Source organism: Myotis myotis, unplaced genomic scaffold, assembly GCF_014108235.1.
Source record: "Myotis myotis isolate mMyoMyo1 unplaced genomic scaffold, mMyoMyo1.p scaffold_m19_p_15, whole genome shotgun sequence".
Classification (NCBI taxonomy): domain Eukaryota; kingdom Metazoa; phylum Chordata; class Mammalia; order Chiroptera; family Vespertilionidae; genus Myotis; species Myotis myotis.
Genome location: NW_023416319.1, coordinates 17,890,542 through 17,906,330, shown reverse-complemented (window position 1 = coordinate 17,906,330; position 15,789 = coordinate 17,890,542). Strand labels below are relative to the sequence as shown.

The 15,789-nt window shown below is 45.6% G+C and overlaps 1 protein-coding gene and 1 non-coding gene across 2 annotated transcripts; one reads left to right on the top strand and one right to left on the bottom strand.

Annotated features, from left to right (window-relative positions):
* The first annotated feature begins 4,306 nt into the window (after positions 1 to 4,306).
* HIF1AN (hypoxia inducible factor 1 subunit alpha inhibitor) lies at positions 4,307 to 15,136 on the top strand. The gene is made up of 8 exons (XM_036336307.1): positions 4,307 to 4,515; positions 4,797 to 5,047; positions 7,775 to 7,923; positions 10,621 to 10,766; positions 11,728 to 11,834; positions 12,144 to 12,207; positions 12,438 to 12,548; positions 13,385 to 15,136. Exons 1-8 carry the CDS (start codon positions 4,339 to 4,341, stop codon positions 13,427 to 13,429), a joined length of 1,050 nt encoding a protein of 349 aa, XP_036192200.1. The 5' UTR covers positions 4,307 to 4,338; the 3' UTR covers positions 13,430 to 15,136.
* LOC118670411 lies at positions 6,970 to 7,073 on the bottom strand. The gene has a single exon (XR_004972311.1). It is a non-coding gene; the product is annotated as a U6 spliceosomal RNA (small nuclear RNA).
* Positions 15,137 to 15,789: the final 653 nt, after the last annotated feature.

The following is a 15,789-nucleotide window of genomic DNA, read 5'->3' as shown; positions in this document are numbered from 1 at the left end:
AGGCCAACTAAACAAGGTTTAAGTTTATGTGGGCCGCAAAAAAAACAAAAGCTTCAATTTTCATAGAAACGTAGGTTTATTTTGATAGAGACATGCTGAATACAAAGGGCTGAAATAAATGAGTAATCATTAACATAAAATAATAAATCATTTTAATAAAAATTAATAGTTTTTCTTGAACATTAACTTACCAGACACTGAATAACTGCACCAATTAATAAGCGTAACGCAAATAAACCTATTTTTCTTGTCTCCGAAAGCAAAATATTTCTTGTTGTGCACACTAAACAGGTCAGTCCAAGACTAATGACGTGGCAATTGGCTGCTAAAACATTCTCTGCTAGTATTAGTGGAGAGAAATGGTGCACCTGCACATAAGGCGCATAAGGGAAATGAATGCAACACTAATATAGTAATCAGTCATTAGTGAACCTTGTAGTTCATTATTAAAAATTATGTAAACACGAATATTGTAAAAATTAAGTTATGAAATTTTTATGGCCCTCGGGCCGCGAGTTTGACATGCTTGGTTTACACAGTGTAAATATGCACATATTTTCAGAAACTTTTAGGGTGATCACTGTTTTGGAGCAGAATTCATTATTATAGACATTCTCATATATCAGAGCAATAAAAACTGATATATACTATTTGGTATATAAATTTTGGAAAGGACTACATCACAGCAACTTGCCCTTCCTATATAATAAAGCCTAATATGCAAATCGACTGAACAGCCAAATGATGCGTACTGACCACCAGGGGGCAGATGCTCAACACAGGAGCTGCCCCCAACCCGCAGGCTCCAGGCCAGCCAAGGTGGGGAGGGGGGCGGGGGGGCGCCCTGCTGGTCACCCCCTAGACCTGCCAGGCCTAGGGACCCTACCTGTGCACAAATTTTGTGCAATGGGCCTCTAGTCCTATATAATAAAACCCTAATATGCAAATTGACTGAACAGCAGAACAACCTGTTACTATGACACACACTAACCACCAGGGGCAGACGCTCAATGCAGGAGCTGCCTCCTGGTGGTCAGTGCACTCCCTCAGGAGGAGCGCCGCTCAACCAGAAGCCGAGCTCATGGCTGGCAAACACATTAGGGGTGGCGGGAGCCTCTCCCACCTCTGCGGCAGCGCTAAGGACCCCTTGGGGGACGTCTGCTGAGGGGTTCCAAATTGTGAAAGGGCTCAGGCCGGCTGTGGGAACCCCTCCTCCCTCCTAGTGCATGAATGTCGTGCACCGGGCCTCTAGTTAGTAAATAAGCATCAGTAGTTGATGTTCAGGATAATTGGACACCATCTGTAGTCAATTGATCCAATTTGGGTCAAAAAACAGAGTTGGTCTAATTTATTTTTAAGATTTAATTTAAATACCATAAATTCCCCCTTTTAAAGTATATAATAAAGTTAATTTTTAGTATATTTACAAAGTTGTGCAATTATCACCACTAACTCTAAAAAATTTTATCACCCCAAAAGGAAATCCCATACCATTAGCACATCCTGCCGCCCGCCCCCCCCCCCCCCCGACCCTCCCCTCGCCACAACTACTAATCTATTCTCTGCCTCTGTGGATTTGCCTATTCTGGACATTTTGTATAAATGGAATCATAATATGTGGCCTTTTGTGTCACATTTCATTTATAATGTTTTCCAGGTTTGTCCATGTTGTAGCATGTGTCAGTTCTTCATTCATTTTTATGGCTAAATAATACTTCATTATATGAATATATAACATTTTGTTTATACATTCATCAGTTGATGGGTATTTGGATTATTTCTACTTTTGACTATGATGAATAATGTTTCTGTTAACATTCTTGTATAAGTTTTTGTGTGAATGTACGTTTTCAGTTCTCTTGTAGTATTAGTAAAATGTCTGGGTCATAGGGTAACTCTATGTTTAATTTCTGCAGAACTACAAAACTATTTTTCAAAGAAGCACTATTTTATATGTCTGCTAGCAATATATGAGGGTTCTAATTTCTCCAAATTTTCAACACTTGTCACTGTCTGTCTTTTTTATTATCACTATCCTAGTGGATATGAGTTGTATCTCATTGTAGTGTGTATTTTTTTATTCCTTTCCCAAGGGTTTGTTTTATTGATTTTTAGAGAGGGAAAGAGAGAAACATTGATTCGTTGCTTCCTGAACGTGCCTTTCTCAACTCCTAGAATCTATCTGTCATTCTCTGCCACATATAGTTTGTTTCTTAAAGGCCAACAGGACATCATCTGCCGGGAGCCGGTCCATCCTTGCTGTTTCAAGGGACCTGGCATATATGGCATACTGTTCTTAATATGTTTGCTCACCTTCTTGGCACTGTGTGTTTTAACCAAGGTCTCTGAGAAAGGTTGTTTCCCCAGGTAGGGATTTTCCCCTGAAGTTAGGGAGGGAATAAAACCTCTTAACTAAGTGCCAGGCGGGTAATTAATCACTTTAACTACGAACAATCATGCTTAAGCTACATAATCTTTACGCCCTGGAATGGAGATAAGAAACGCCCTAACCTTTGGAATAGAGATTGATAGGATTGGAATCAACTAGTATAAATACAGATGTAACAAGACAGCAAGAGACAGAACTTAGAAGACAGGACTTAGAAGACAGAACCTACACAGAACCTAGAGACAGAAGAACTTCGCTGGAGAGAACATGGCAAAAGATCCTGGACAGAAACTGGCAACAGAACCTAGAGACAGAACCTAGCGAGAGAACCTGGCTGAAGAACCTAGAGACAGAACCTGGCTACAGAACCTGGATAGAACATGGCAAGAGAACCTGACTAGAACCTGGTGACTGAACCTGGCTGGAGAACCTGGACAGAACCTGGCTGGAGAACCTAGTGAGGGAACATGGCTACAGAACCTGGCTGGAGAACCTAGCAAGAGAACATGGACACAGAACCTGGCTGGAGATCCTAACCAGAACTTCGCTGGAGATCCAGACCAGAACTTGGCTGGAGATCCTGGCTAGAGATCCTGGCTAGGCTGCTGATCAACTGAATGCTGTCTCCGTGTCATTCCTTCTTCGCCGACTCCATCCACACCTTTGGGGACCCCTGGACCTGCTGGGGTTGGACCCCGGCAATCATCTGTACCTTCAAATCTCTCTAACTTCTGTCTCTGCCTTCTAGACTCAGATTTAAAGAGCTAGAGTGATTAGGTCAGGCCAACTCAGGGTAAATCTCTCCTTTGCTGAACTCAAAGTGAACTGATTAGGGACATTAATTATATTTTTGCTATATAACCTCATTGCCAGAGTGATAGCCTATATAGTCATAAGTCCTGTTCTTCTTCAAGGGGAGAGACTTATTATATAGGGCATGTAACCCATGGGATGGAAATCTCTGGATCTATCTTAGAATTTGACCTCCAACAGCCAGCCATAAGAACTAAGTAAGTAATAGATGTCATTGATAGGGCCTTTAATAATCAATATAAATTGTTTGAATATGTGGGATGCTCATGCTTGACTATAACATTGGTCCCATAGCAAAAATACCTTCAAGTAGGAGAGATGGTGATACAAGTAGAAAAATCTGCCGAAACCGGTTTGGCTCAGTGGATAGAGCGTCGGCCTGCGGACTGAAAGGTCCCAGGTTCGATTCCGGTCAAGGGCATGTACCTTGGTTGCGGGCACATCCCCAGTGGGGAGTGTGCAGGAGGCAGCTGGTCGATGTTTCTCTCTCATCGATGTTTCTAACTCTCTGTCTCTCTCCTTTCCTCTCTGTAAAAACTCAATAAAATATATTAAAAAAATAATAATAATAATTTAAAAAAACAAGTAGAAAAATCAAATGATGCCAAACAAACAAACAAACAAGCAACCCCGTCTGTGCTTTTAAAAGAATTCAACTTGCCATATATCTTTTGCAAAGGCCTTCAAAGAAACCTTTGCCCACATCCTGCACCCCCCGCGCCCCCATCCTCCCCTCTCCACAGCATCTATCAATCTGACAACTGCTTTTCCTTCTGACTTCCTTAGGTAGGTCTATCATTTGCTTTTCTCCTCGCTAAACTTGCCTCCTTCTTTGCCTGTTGTGTAGGCCTGGGCACACTGAGGCCGCAATACTCTTTTGTGAATTGGTTAACCTGGTTAGCAACGCTCATCAGTGGGACTCACGTCTAGCCCAGGTCTTCAGGGGCGGAGCCTAGGGTGTAGCGCTGTTGGTCACCAATAGGAGGCGCTCCCCCACGTCTTGGCTCCGCGTTTTTGTTTTTGTTTTTGTGCTTCAGGGCCGCTCTTTCTCGCAGCCCATCTCTATGGTTTCCGTTGTGTTTTCTCCGGAATAGGCGGAGCTTCCGGTTCCGGCGGGGCCGTCCCTAGCGGCGGAAATGGCGGCTACAGCGGCGGAGGCCGCGGCCTCAGGCTCTGGAGGACCCCGGGAAGAGGCTGAGGCTCCCGGCCCCGCCTGGACTGAGTCCCAGCTGCGAAGTTACAGCTTCCCGACGCGGCCCATCCCGCGTCTGAGCCAGAGCGACCCCCGGGCGGAGGAGTTCATCGAGAATGAGGTAGGGGGCGGGGCCGTGTCCCCTGCGGGGGCGGGGGAGGGAGCAGGTTGGGTGGAGAGGTCAAAGGCGGGCGACGACGGAGGTGGGACCTGGCGGGGCGGTGGACTGGGGCCTGAGGGGCGCTGGAGAGGGCGGCCAGGAGAAACGGGACTTGAGGGGTTCGTGTTGGCTAGCAGACGGGGTTACTCGGAAGTTGGGAAGTAGCTGGAATGACGGAACCAGAGCCCACCAGTCCTCGGGGTGACTTCCTTTGTGCTGCTTCACCTGATGTTTTCCCTCAGGAGCCTGTGGTGCTGACCGACACGAATCTCGTGTATCCTGCCCTGAAATGGGACCTGGACTACTTGCAAGAGAACATTGGCCACGGAGACTTCTCCGTGTACAGCGCCAGCACCCACAAGTTCCTGTACTACGACGAGAAGAAGATGGCCAATTTCCAGAACTTCAAGCCAAGGTCCAACCGGGAGGAGATGAAGTTCCATGAGTTTGTTGAGAAACTGCAGGACATCCAGCAGCGGGGCGGCGGGGAGAGGTACGGTCCCGGGGGTGGGTTCCTGTGGGCCCGGAGGCGCTCGTGTGAGGAGCCGGAGGAGCCGGGTGCGTTCTCAGCGGAGGGATGAGAGGGGGACGACCCGTGCACTGTGGTCCTCTAGTTCTTTGGCAGCTTCGTTAAGTGAGGGTCACCGTTGCCTGCCAGGGCCCGGTAGGTGAACAAAAATGAAGTCGTTTTGGTAAAAACCACCGTGAGGCGAAATGTATACACCCCGTTCCAAGTCAGGAGTCGCGGCTTGACTTGTATCCATTTGGGAGTTCCGTTTCAGGATTGCCAGATATTCAGGCTTTTCAAGAGAAGCCAGAAATGGAGGATTTTTACTTAAGATCTTTTTACTTAAATGTGCACGGCTAGTTCACCTTTTTAAAGATGCTGCGAGGAGCCGAACAGAAATGTCTGTTGTTGGATTTGGCCTTGAGATTACCCGTTTGCAGGCTAATGGCTGGGGATAGTTAAGGCCGAAGAGTTACATAAATGTTGAGATTCTGGGGTGAAGGATATTAGGGTCCTCTAGCTTTGGGGAGGGCAGATGAGGTTGGGGGAGGGGCGGATATTGATGTGCCAGGTGGTGCTGGCAATAGCAAAGGCACCACACAAAGAAGTGTTTCCTTCTTTCTGCTTTCATGCCTGTGTACGAGGACAGCCTCTTGGGTAGGTCCCAGACATTGCGTCTGGGGAATTGCTTTCACTAAGCTCATGGCCAACCACCCTCTCCAGCTCACCTTGGTGCCCCGTCTTAACCTTCCTGCCTCAGTTCTCTTTCTTACTCCCTGTTAGCAGTATGTGGCCGAGTGAATGAATTTGAAATATCTTTTTTCCATCTTCCTGACACTTAGCAGTTACACAATGAGAGGACTTCGACTAAAAGAGTTTCCAGAGTCTGAACTATGATTGATGTGTTATTTTTGTCTTATAAAGCCTGATTGAGTTGAGTTGTCTTATGCATTAATTTCCTCAAAATTAACAGCGTGTACATGTGAGTGCATATGCATAGACACATCCAACCTTCAGATTGAGAGCTATTTAAATAGCGCTGGTGGAGTGTAATTCCATTTAATGAACATATGGACTAGACTAAGCATGAGATAAAACACAAGAATCCCCTGGTTCCTCATTCACTTTAAGTTTCTTATCCTATAGTGAGAGCATTTCCCCCTCCCTAAGTATGAGCTGTGAGTGTAGTCTCTTCTTTATGGGGGACTCAAGGAAAAATTTTCCTATGAGCAAGTTTTACCCTACCTGCTGACTTGAGCGTCAACCAACTCCACTGCATAATTGTACAGGTTGTTGTGATTCTGGGATGAAGGCTATTAACATCCTCTTGAGCTCTTTTGATATTTACTCTTTAGGTATAATGGAAAATGTTTAGATTCATGTTTCATGAATGGTCCTGCCTCTTTTAAAGTTACTTGTAAAATTTTTGTATGTGTATGTATATTATAATCTCTGGGAAGAGTCCAAAGGTTGCATTTGAGTCATGTCCCCAAAAAGGTAGCTAATGTTTCTAGTTTACTGAGATTTCTAGTTAAAGTGGCCTTAAACATCATGCTTCTAGGGCTAGGCACTGATAGCTTTGAGCCTTTTGAAGTAACATTCTCAGGACCAGGAAAGGACTGCTTCTGTACTTACCTTCCAGCTTGTCCCCTTATTAATGTGTCTTGTGGGCTTGATTACGTGTGTCTGGGTTTTCATATACCTTAAGTAACTTCTGATCTTCCTTAGGGGTGTTAGGAGCCTTGGGCCTGATGAGGCATCTTCCTTCAGATGTAGAAAGCTGCTACAGAGAGGTGGCTGAATCAATTAAGATAAACTAGGCTTCAAGCCAGAGCTCCGCAACTTTATTTCTGACTCACACTACATGTTCATCACAGGTCACCTGGAGTGGGCTGTGCTCTTTTTTGAGAAATATGAAACGCTTCACAAATCTGTGTGTCATCCTTGTGCAGGGGCATGCTAATCTTCTCTGTATCGTTCCAGTTGTAGTGTCCGTGCTGCCTAAGTGAACAGAGGAGGAAGCTCTGCTCTTACATCATCATTTTCGCTTCAGGGCCTGGATTGGCCCAGTAGCTTCTATCTGAAACTTTGCAGTTGCTGTGGCAGAGAGAAAAGATGTGGTGGTAGTGTGTGCTGGTTCTTAAAATTACAGTTTGGAAGCAACACAAGTCACTTCTGTGGACATTTCCTTGGCCAAAGCACATTAAATGATCAAAGCAAGTTAAATGGCTTCAAAGGGGTACAGAAGAATAACACTCCCGCAGGGAAGGAACTGGCTCTTGGTGGACAGTTATATGATTTGTTACGATGGCCATTGAGGGCCAAAGGGATGCCTTGGGCCCTGAGAATCTCTGGAACAAGGGTGATTCATCATTGTAGGCTCTGGATAGACTTTGAGGAATCTATGAAAGAAATTGTATGAAAGTTCTGTGTATGTGCATTTTTCTGGGGAACCTTCCTTGGATTCGTAAAGGATTTATGCTGTGACCCAGAAAAACTTAATCACTTCTTTAAAGTAAGAAATTTGGTGTCCGAAGAAGGATCGTTAAGGATTCAGTTCTGTGAGAATCCATGTTGGTTAAGATTCACATGATAGTGGTTGTTCTGTGGGCGATGATATTGTGGGTTTAGCTTAGAATCCAGATGTGGGGAGGCCATGCCAAGGGACTGTGTGTACATGCACTAATGGGATCTTCTTCTTGGGGAACATAGGTTGTATCTGCAGCAAACACTCAATGACACTGTGGGCAGGAAGATTGTCATGGACTTCTTGGGTTTTAACTGGAACTGGATTAATAAGCAACAGGGAAAGCGTGGCTGGGGGCAGCTGACCTCCAATCTGCTGCTCATCGGCATGGAAGGTAAGAAATCTTTCAGAAAGCAGCATAGCTTGGAGTCATTCAAACCCGGTTCCTAATCCTGTGTCCACTATTTATTCCCTCCTTGACTTTGAACAAGTCACTTAACTTCTGAAGCCTCAGCCACCTCATCTGCAAAAGGACCATGATAGTATTTTATAAGTAGCTGTGAAGGTGAAATAAGATAATTTATGTTGTTTTTAAGATAGTTTCATGCACTCTAAAAAGTTTGCCCTTCCTTAGTTATTGTGTGAATGTGTATACTCAGATATTAGGGATCTCTGCAGTATTGCTTTTCTCTATTGGATCTGTTTGTATTCAGAAGATTTTTATCCCAGTAGAAGAGGGAATGTATTTTTCCAATATAAGCTGAACCTTAACTTCTGAACAAATAATACATTCATGGGGTTAAATTCAAAAGGTATAAGTAGATACGTAGTGATAAATCTCTCTTCCACACCCAGTTTCTCTCCCTGGAAGCACCACATGTTATTAGTAGACTGTGTATCTTGCTAGAGAATTTTATGTACACACAAGCAAATATGTGAATATGTTCTTTTGTGTGTGTGTGTGTGTTTTCTTTTGAATAAAATGAGAAGCCTTTAAATTCCAGTCAGAAAAAGGAGAGCTACTTATCTCATTCTTATTATTTCCAGCACTAGCTTGGTGTCAGGCTCATACTAAATAAATGGTGAATAAATTGGGTTGAACAAGGAAGCAGAGTAATTATTCATTGTTGTTCACTGCTGGACTCAGATCTCTCCGCCCTTTGATTATCCTTACTTCAGATTTAGGCGCAGTTGATGGATTGACTTTTAACCTGTCCCTTGGAAACCAACTCTTGGTTGACCTGTCAGGAGCCAGTTCTAGTTTACTTGACTCTGCATTTTTTTTCTTTTAAATATATTTTTGTTAATTTCAGGGAGAGGAGAAAAAGATAGAATATTAGTGATGATAGAGAATCATTGATCGGCTGCCCCCTGCACACCCTGCACTGGGGATTGAGCCCACAACCTGGGCATGTGTGCCCTGACCAGGAATCAAACAGATCTCCTGGTTCATGGGTTGACGCTCAACCACTGAGCCACATCAGCTGGTTTTTTTGACTCTGCATTTTTCTGTTGCCTTGTCCTCTGGTAGAGTGTAGGCAAGTGGATTTGTCGGGTAGAGTTGAGAGAGCAGACCCCCTTTGGGGATGCCAGGGACTCTCAGCATTTAAGAAGGCAGCTATCTTGACCCACCCAGGTAGACCTGGAGAATGCCTTCTACACTCCAGGCCCTGCAGGGGCCCTTAAGTTTTTAAGGATAAACAACATACGTGGGCCCAGTTATATTGAGTAGATAGAGCACATACAGGGCAGAACTAATTCAAGGTGGCATTTAAAATAATTTGCTTTATTCAAGTTGAATAGCTCTCTTTTAGGAATCTGATTCGTACCCCTATGAGAATCAACATCCCCAGTGTTGCGCTAAGAAGTGTTGCACCTCACAGGTGTGTTGACGTGGGAGGAAAGGCTGAGAACCTTTGCCCTCCAAAAGGACTACTCAGGCACACTCTCCCGGGAATATGTTCGGGCCTTTCCGTTCCCCTCTTTTTTTCCCCCACAGGTGTGTATCTCCTAAACTCTAAGCACTCAGCTAAGCCACCTCTGAATTCCTGACCTATAGGAAACTCTAGGGTTCCCATGAGACTGCAACCAGGGGAGCAGTGGGCGGCTGCAGCTCGTCCTGGGCTAACCCCCAGAACCTGTCTGCTTCTCTCTGACTCTCCAGTGAGCTGACAGCAGCTATGCCTTGGCTCATTTCTTTCCCATAAGGTTTCTAGAGAGCCAAAGCATCCCTGCCTAGTCTCTCTCCTGTTGCTTCTTCTCTCGTAGGCCCTTCTTTGTTTCACTGTCCCCAGCTTTAATAAACGTATTCTCAAAATAAAGAATAAAAAACGAGCTACCCAAAGCAAGTATGTATTCATGCAACTTAAAATGACTAGTGAACTCCATCAAAGAAGATCATGCAGATCAAAGAAGGGCATTGTTGATACCAGTCATTTCATTTGTTTCTAACTCTTGTTTTACTGCCCTTGAATTCTTGCCATGGTCAAGAAGCGTACAAGTATATCTAATATATTACTTTGTTAGACTTGTGAGTATGATTTTAACGTGCTATTGCTTCCAGTAAGGGCAACAGCCATCATTTAAGAAAGTCTACTTTGCTAATTAATGTTGAATCCTTCTTGCTGGACTTATTACTGATTAAAAGTGTAACACCACCCTGGCCGGTGTGGTTCAGTTGTTTGAGCATGGTCCCATGCACCAAAAAGTTACTGGTTTGATTCCCGGTGGTTTGATTCCCGGTGGTTTGATTCTCGGTTAGGACTGATGCCAGGATTGCCTGCTCCATCCCCGGTAGGAGGCGTGCAGGAGGCAGCCGATTGATGTTTTGTTCTCACATCTGTTTTTCTTTCACTCTCCTTATCCCTTCCTCTTCAAAAATCAATAAAAAAAATTAAAAAAAAAATACCTCCTCAAATATATATGTATTTTAAAAAGTGTAACACCTAATTCGCTGAGATTCTGCCTGATTTTTTTATTAGGAAGCCTTAGCTGAGTGGGCAGGCTGGTTTCTCTCCAGCACTGGGCCCTGTGTTCCAGCCTGTGAAATAGAGGCACTGCTCTGAATAAGAAAATGTCTTTCTTCTTCCAGGAAATGTGACACCTGCTCACTATGATGAACAGCAGAACTTCTTTGCTCAGATAAAGGGCTACAAGCGATGCATTTTATTCCCTCCGGATCAGTTTGAGTGCCTCTACCCATATCCTGTTCATCATCCGTGTGACAGACAGAGCCAGGTGAGCTCCTGATCTGAGGAAGGTACAGAACTCCTTGGGGATCCAAGGTTGGCATGACTTTCCCCTTCCTTGTGGTGGTATGCTAGGTTTGGACAAACTCAGAGGATAATTTCACAGTGTAGCTCATACAGGGTGGGGCAAAAGTAGGTTTACAGTTGTTCATATGGAAAATAATACAGTAATTAATAATACAGGAATAAACTGTTTCACATACAACTCTAAACCTCCTTTTGTCCCACCCTGTATATTTCAGGCCTCTGTGGCAGTCCCCACATGCTTATAAATACAAACAGCCCTGTGGAGCTAATTCTGGAGGGCAGACCCTACGGTTGATGCTGATGGAGTCAGGTCACCACCCTGTTTGATTGGATTAATAGTTCATGGAACAAAATGTGATTATGTCTCTATTGGATTTAATAACTGTTTTGTCATGGATGCTCTCACTTTTTGATAAAAAGGAGGACGAATAGAGTTGAGATATGTCACTTAATGTCTTTTCTGGATCCAAGTGAGGTATATGGTTTACTTTGTGGCCAAACAAAGAGGTCCTTTTCTTAAATTGAAAGCTGCCTAGTTACTTCATGTAGGAATTTTGACTGGTTAGAAAGTGTGTCTGGGAGAAAGTTCCTGAAGGTTTGAGTGAAGGATGAGTCCTCATTCTTCATATCTGCAGGCCATGAGTAGGTTTTCTGACCTGCAAGCTGTGATGCTTGGCTTCTGACCTCAGGAGCCCCGAAGCCGAGGATTCTTTACCGCTCAGTATTGAGTGTGGCCTCTCTACATCATCCTCTGAGAAACTCTGTGTATTTTTAATGTATGCTGTGTTTTCTGCTGGATATAAATTTTAAGTCTTTTTTTTTTAAGGCATCTTTGTAGACTACCAGAGTAACTTTCACATAGTCCTTAATGATAAAAATTTGGTGATCAACTGATTTTTTTTTCTTTCTCTTGAACCTCTCAGGTGGACTTTGACAATCCTGACTACGAGAGGTTCCCCAATTTCCAGAACGTGGTTGGTTACGAAACAGTGGTTGGTCCTGGTGATGTTCTTTACATCCCAATGTACTGGTGAGGAGGGGGCTAGGACTGAGGACTTCTTGGGAGCTTCCTTTTCCATTCCCTGAAAAGCCTCATCTGTGTCCCTTGAGTTGTGACAGGATTGGTCTAATGTGATCTACAGGAAGGCTGGTATACCCAGATGTGAGCATCCTGAACGTGGGGGAGATCACAGCCCTATCTCTAGCCCCATGGTGTGTGTGAGAGGATGAGCACAAAGATCCTGTATTTTTATTTCTCTTCGCTGGACTCCTCCTAGTTTCCCATCCCTTCCTCTGAAAAGTATTGGTGGCAAACAGGAGCCTGTTTATTTTCTTGCAGGTGGCATCACATAGAGTCATTACTAAATGGGGGGATTACCATCACTGTGAACTTCTGGTATAAGGTGAATATGGGTTTTTTCCTAGATGGGGCTGGGGTGAGGTAGGTGTAATACATTATTTGGGGGTAGAGTGGGGAGGTTGGCTATTTCTGGAGTGATCCCAGGTCTTTGGGGAGATGAAGAGGAATGGGCTTGAACGGTATTTCTTAGAAGGGAGGATGGTGCCTAGGAATGGTGGGTGACACTGAAGCTTTCTGCTAAAGACATTTCCTGAGCTGCTGCTTCCTTTGCAGGGGGCCCCCACCCCTAAGAGAATTGAATATCCTCTCAAAGCCCATCAGAAAGTCGCCATAATGAGAAACATTGAGAAGATGCTTGGAGAGGCCTTGGGGAACCCACAAGAGGTATGTGGCTGCCCCAAGGTGGCACTCCTGTGGTTCGGTGGCAGTGATCAGGGAAAGTCAGGATTGGTGTCACAATCTCCATAGCTCCTCTGTTTCATATCTGTTATCCTCTCCATAGAGGTTATGGGTATGTTCAGAAAAGCCTTGTTTTCTGCTGAGAGCTGGGCCTGACTGGCGGATCAATTATAATCTGTTCCATGCTAGTAGTAATGTTCCCCGTGGGGCTTGTGTGCCAGCTGGGACCCCTGAGGGGATTCTTCTGGAACAGGAAGTGAGCAGTAAAGCATCTCCTCACACTCTCCCAGCTGTGCCAAGGCTCTTCTAGGTTGAGACCTGCTTCCCACATAGGTGTGCCAGTGGCTCATCGGGCAAATGGGCGAGGTTTGTGTTCGTAACACTCTAGCCTCCATCCTGTGGGTATCCTCAGCATCCAAAGGACCTGTGGGGTTTTGAGATGGCATTACCCTCGATTGCAGGTGATCTTTTCAGTATATAAAGGCATGTAACATTCTTAAGGCACGTTAAAGAAACATGCAAACACTCTTAGGTATTTGAGGATTATTATTCCTCTGACCTTCTGTCTGTTGTTTGGTGCTGCTTGCAAATACAGGGTATTGTGAGAGGGAAGATAATACAAGGTGAGCACAAAGAAGATAGCCATGCCCCCGAACACTGGGTTGACCTTCAGGAAGAGAGTTGGTTAGAGGGCTTACAAGATTGAATGAAAGCTTTCTCCCTCCCCTTGGCTAGACATTGAATGTCTCTAGACACACGCCTGTCCGGCTCCAGGGTCTGGGAACAGGCAGTTCTAACTGGCTCCTCATGTCTTTTTGCAGGTGGGGCCCTTGTTGAACACAATGATCAAGGGCCGATACAACTAGCCTGCCAGGAGTCGAGGCCTCCTGCCAGGTGACCGCTAGCTCATCCACACCGCTTCATTGATGAGGACAGGAGACTCCAAGCACTAGTATTGCACGAAGCACTTAATGGACTGGACTCTTGCCATGGCCCTGGAGGCAGGTGTTTGGGACAGGGCAGGGTGGTTGGCGAGCCACTCCCATTTGGAGGGACTTGGTGCCCTTGCCTCTGTGCCCCAGCACCTTCTCTCCCTGCCCCCCTAAAGTTCTGCATTCAGTGTGTGGAGTTCCAGCTTCTGGTTTTCATCATGTCTGTGTGTGTCAGTCTGTCAACCTTGGGATGTGTGTATGCGTGTGTGTGCATGCACACCCATGTGTGTCTCTGTTCCTTGCGCCCTTCTGGATCAGGACCCCACTCTGTCCCAGACCTATCTCCTGCAACCTCCGTGCCTCAGCCTGAGATAGAGGAGATGCTCTTGGATGCCCGCTACATCAGGCTACAGGGCCAGAGCTGTCCTGATGTTTAGGTCGGTCGGCTTCCTTCAGATTTCACAGAATCAGGTTCTAGGGTGGGTGGGAATGGCTACTGGGACTCTACTGGGGAGAGTGAGAAGAAGGCTTGCTTTGAGAGCCGGGAGAGCTTCCTATGAGAGAGAATTAGGTTCCAACTTGGACCTTCATGCTCAAGCCATACATAGAGAAGAGCCTTGGGACACAAGAACCAAGGATTGTGCATAAATTTCAAATTGCAGTTACATACAGCTCCTCTCTTTCAGCACCAGCTCTTACTCCCTGTGCTGAGTACCAAGGGAGTCCTAGCATTGGCTTCTCTAGGTTCTATGGGTGCACACCTGTGTGCAGTGTGTGTGTGTGTGTGTGTGTGTGTGTGTGTGTTCACACTGGCCTGCCTCTCTGCTTACCAAGTCTCTCTACTGCAGTGGGAACCCCAGGGCAATACTGCCTGACCTAACCTAAAGATTTTAAACTCAGTTTCAGCCATTGGATGTTGGTCAGGTCTCACTGCAACCTGCCTGAGGCTGACTGGCTAGAACCTTTTCTGCCTAGGCAGGCTGCACGCTCTATGTCTGAAGAGCTTCCTGGCTCAGTAGACAAAATGGGGTCAAGCTTTAGCAGCTAACTCACTACCTGTCATCCACCTCATGACAAGGACAAAAATGTAGCCTTGTCTCTTAAAGCCAGCACCTCTGCCAGGCCCCACTAATGTTCCACAAACACCCTCAAAAGTCAGGGCAACTGGTGGAGCACAGAAGTATAATTTCCTTTTCACAGCTACTTATGAGAACCCCTCAGGGCTGCAGCTTACCACTGGGCAGCTGTGCACTGCACAACTCGAAGGGCCCTCTTCACATGTATTCATTGGGATTGGGCAGTGTGGTGGCCCTGTGTCTTGTCACCTCCACTTCCATCTCATGTCCCTTCTCTCTGGAAGGAAAGAGGAGGTGGAGTATTTGGGTTTATGTATTTTTTTCTTTTTTCCTACCAAAGGTTTACTTCAGTGTCTGAGCTATGACTCTTACCCCCAAGCTCAGTTTACAGTTCCAGTGCACTGATGGACTGAGGATGCGTGTGTTTGTGTGTGCGCATCTGTGTATGTATTTTAAGTACCCGATTCTGGGTTCTCTGATGCACTGTGTGTGCCTGCAAACACGGTACCTTCTCAAGTGTAGTTCTTTCAAATATAGCCAATGCTGGAAAATGTGATCGCAGTGATCTCCATCTCTCCATCTCTTTTTGGGAAAGAGGAGCACACAGAGAAACCAAGGCAAACGGAGGATAAACTTGACCACAACCGCACTTTGAAAGAGAGCAGATTACTGGGTCAGCCTGCAAAAATGTGGGTGGTGTGCAGCAGGGAGGTGTGTGCCACGCAGCTGGTCCTTGCTGGGCGCTGTGCTGACCTAAGGGGAATGGGGGGCAGGGACCTGCACAGGATTGGTTGTGATCCTTGGGTAATACAATACTGACCCCTGATTATTAGACACCTAATGTGTTCCTAGTGCTTTTATCTGTGTTCCTCACTATCCTGCAAGGTAGATGTTCTCATTTTACAGCTGAAGAAATGAGCTTAGAGAGGTTCAGTAATTTGTGGCAATCAGGATTCCAACCTATGCTGTTTGGCTACAAACTCCTGCTGCTCCTTTGCCACCAATGTTGATTCTTTTACCTCCTCCCTTGTACTACCTCAGATCTCATTCCACTGGACACTGTCTGGTGCTGGCAAGTTTAGCCCAAGAGAGTGCAGAAGATACCGCAGTGGGTGTCAGCTCTCCTGGGCTCCAGCTAAAGACGTCTGGGAAAACGCCGGGAAGCCATGTAACGTTCAGTGCTGCAAGGAGCTTCGGGGGGATGAGTTCTAGATCCCA

Coding starts and splice junctions, on each gene's coding strand:
- HIF1AN (XM_036336307.1), top strand. CDS start 4,339: ATGGCGGCTACAGCGGCGGAGGCCGCGGCCTCAGGCTCTGGAGGACCC. Junction 10,767..11,727: donor CGTGTGACAGACAGAGCCAG/GTGAGCTCCTGA, acceptor TGAACCTCTCAG/GTGGACTTTGACAATCCTGA. Junction 12,549..13,384: donor CCTTGGGGAACCCACAAGAG/GTATGTGGCTGC, acceptor GTCTTTTTGCAG/GTGGGGCCCTTGTTGAACAC.